At 33.8% G+C, this 1,713-nt stretch overlaps 1 protein-coding gene across 1 annotated transcript in view; it reads right to left on the bottom strand.

Moving 5' to 3' along the window:
• LOC119590508 overlaps window positions 1-1,236 on the bottom strand; it is a 1,843-nt gene extending 607 nt beyond the window's left edge. The window contains exons 1-2 of the mRNA XM_037939158.1: window positions 1,020-1,236; window positions 7-245 (exon numbers count right to left, since the gene is read on the bottom strand). Coding sequence (XP_037795086.1) covers window positions 7-245; window positions 1,020-1,213 — 433 coding nt within the window. The 5' untranslated portion in view covers window positions 1,214-1,236. The remainder of the gene's footprint in view (window positions 1-6; window positions 246-1,019) is intronic.
• Between the last annotated feature and the right edge of the window lie 477 nt (window positions 1,237-1,713).

Below are 1,713 nucleotides of genomic sequence, written 5' to 3' on the forward strand. Positions count from 1 at the left end.
TCCTACTCAACACATCAAAAGAGAGTGAATATATAAACATCAAATTATGAACAATTCCATTTACCCCAGTTGGGAAATCTTCTGGTGGCATAGCTGGTGGTTGCAGTAATGGTCCAATTATACTGCGATACACAGACTGCAAGGCTGCACTCTTCTTGTTAACACATAATGAACGTGATCTTGAATCTTCGCTAAGATGCAAACAACCAACACACCGCTTGTGATCATAATTTACCAAAAGGAGTCTGAAAAAAAATAAAACAAAGGTACACAGTGATACATTTCAATCCTGTCCTTTCTCAATGCTCTAATTTGATTTCACAGGCCATTTGTTTTTTCCTGTTTCACAACTTATTAGAAATGTATAAAATGTAAGATTCACACTAATCTCGAAAATGTTCTGAAAATTACTGATGTGTATGTATGACGAGTGGCACACATTCCATAATTTATAATAGACAGAAAGATAGAAAGGTATATTGTTAACAAAAAATATGGAATGTGTTCATATGCAACCACAAGATACTATTTTTATGTATAAATAATGTATTTGTTCATCATAGGCAAATATTTTGTTACAATAATGATCATATTTGAATGAAAAATACAAAACTTATGATCACTACTGTATGAAGTGGTGTTATTTCAGTAAAATTCCACAAAAGACATTCCACAAGAAGTCAACCTCATAATTTAGTCTAAATCTCTTGAAGTTTCCAATAATTACCAATTTTCCTTGTCAAATGGATATCAACTGTTCATTGAAAATAATCATATGGAAACTATATGTCAAAGTACAGAAAAATGTCACTCTGCTTTCTGCACTACTGTAATACTTACTCCAGTATGATCTGTATTTGGCTTTAAAAAATAGCCTTAAAAAATTATGTAAGCTTCTTTTGGAAATAATAGGGTGTGAAAAAATTAATATAATAACTTTTTAGACATCTGTAAAAGGAGATAACTGAATTGAACTGATACTAAATATGGCAAGAAAAAAATATAACAAAAAATCTTACCCAATCACAGAATTATCAAGCTGTGTTAGCAGAGCTGGGGCAATGTTCCAAGGCAGGAGACTACTAAGGGCTTCTAACACCTGATAAAAAGGTGCCCAAAAAGAGGTGGCAGACCTGATCATATCTGCTAAGGATGGAGTTGGCCCACAAAGTGTCACCACTGACACATGACTTGTGAGCTGAACTACTAGCATTCTGAAGGGTACCTGAGGAATTGTTCAAGGAAATTTTTTAAATTTCATGTTAGACTCCTATGTCGAATTTCAAAATAGTGAATAAGGTAAAATTCCTCAATTCCTTGCTCTTCCCTCACTGCAATTGGGCTTCAATCATTCAAGCTTCAACAAGGAAAATTTTGGTTTTTGTTATTTCAAAACTTGATTTTACATGTCAGAAACTGCACATTTTCACCTGATAATGCATTAAAAACATACTGCACAGTGGAACCTCATAGCTGAAACAAATTGTTCAACTTTGAGAGCTCTCCTTCTAGGTTCAATCACAGGACTCAACTCTAATGTAGCTAAAGATGAAAGTTGGTATTAAAGCTAACGCAATATCGCAAAGATATTTGAGGGTCGGTGATAAGGTTATATCAACAGACATGACTGTATAATAGTAGATGCCAAGAAAGCTGACATAGCAACTTTTCATTAGCATGGCATCCAATAACCAGAAAAGACACTTTGAAACC

This window comes from Penaeus monodon, chromosome 27, assembly GCF_015228065.2.
Source record: "Penaeus monodon isolate SGIC_2016 chromosome 27, NSTDA_Pmon_1, whole genome shotgun sequence".
Taxonomy (NCBI): domain Eukaryota; kingdom Metazoa; phylum Arthropoda; class Malacostraca; order Decapoda; family Penaeidae; genus Penaeus; species Penaeus monodon.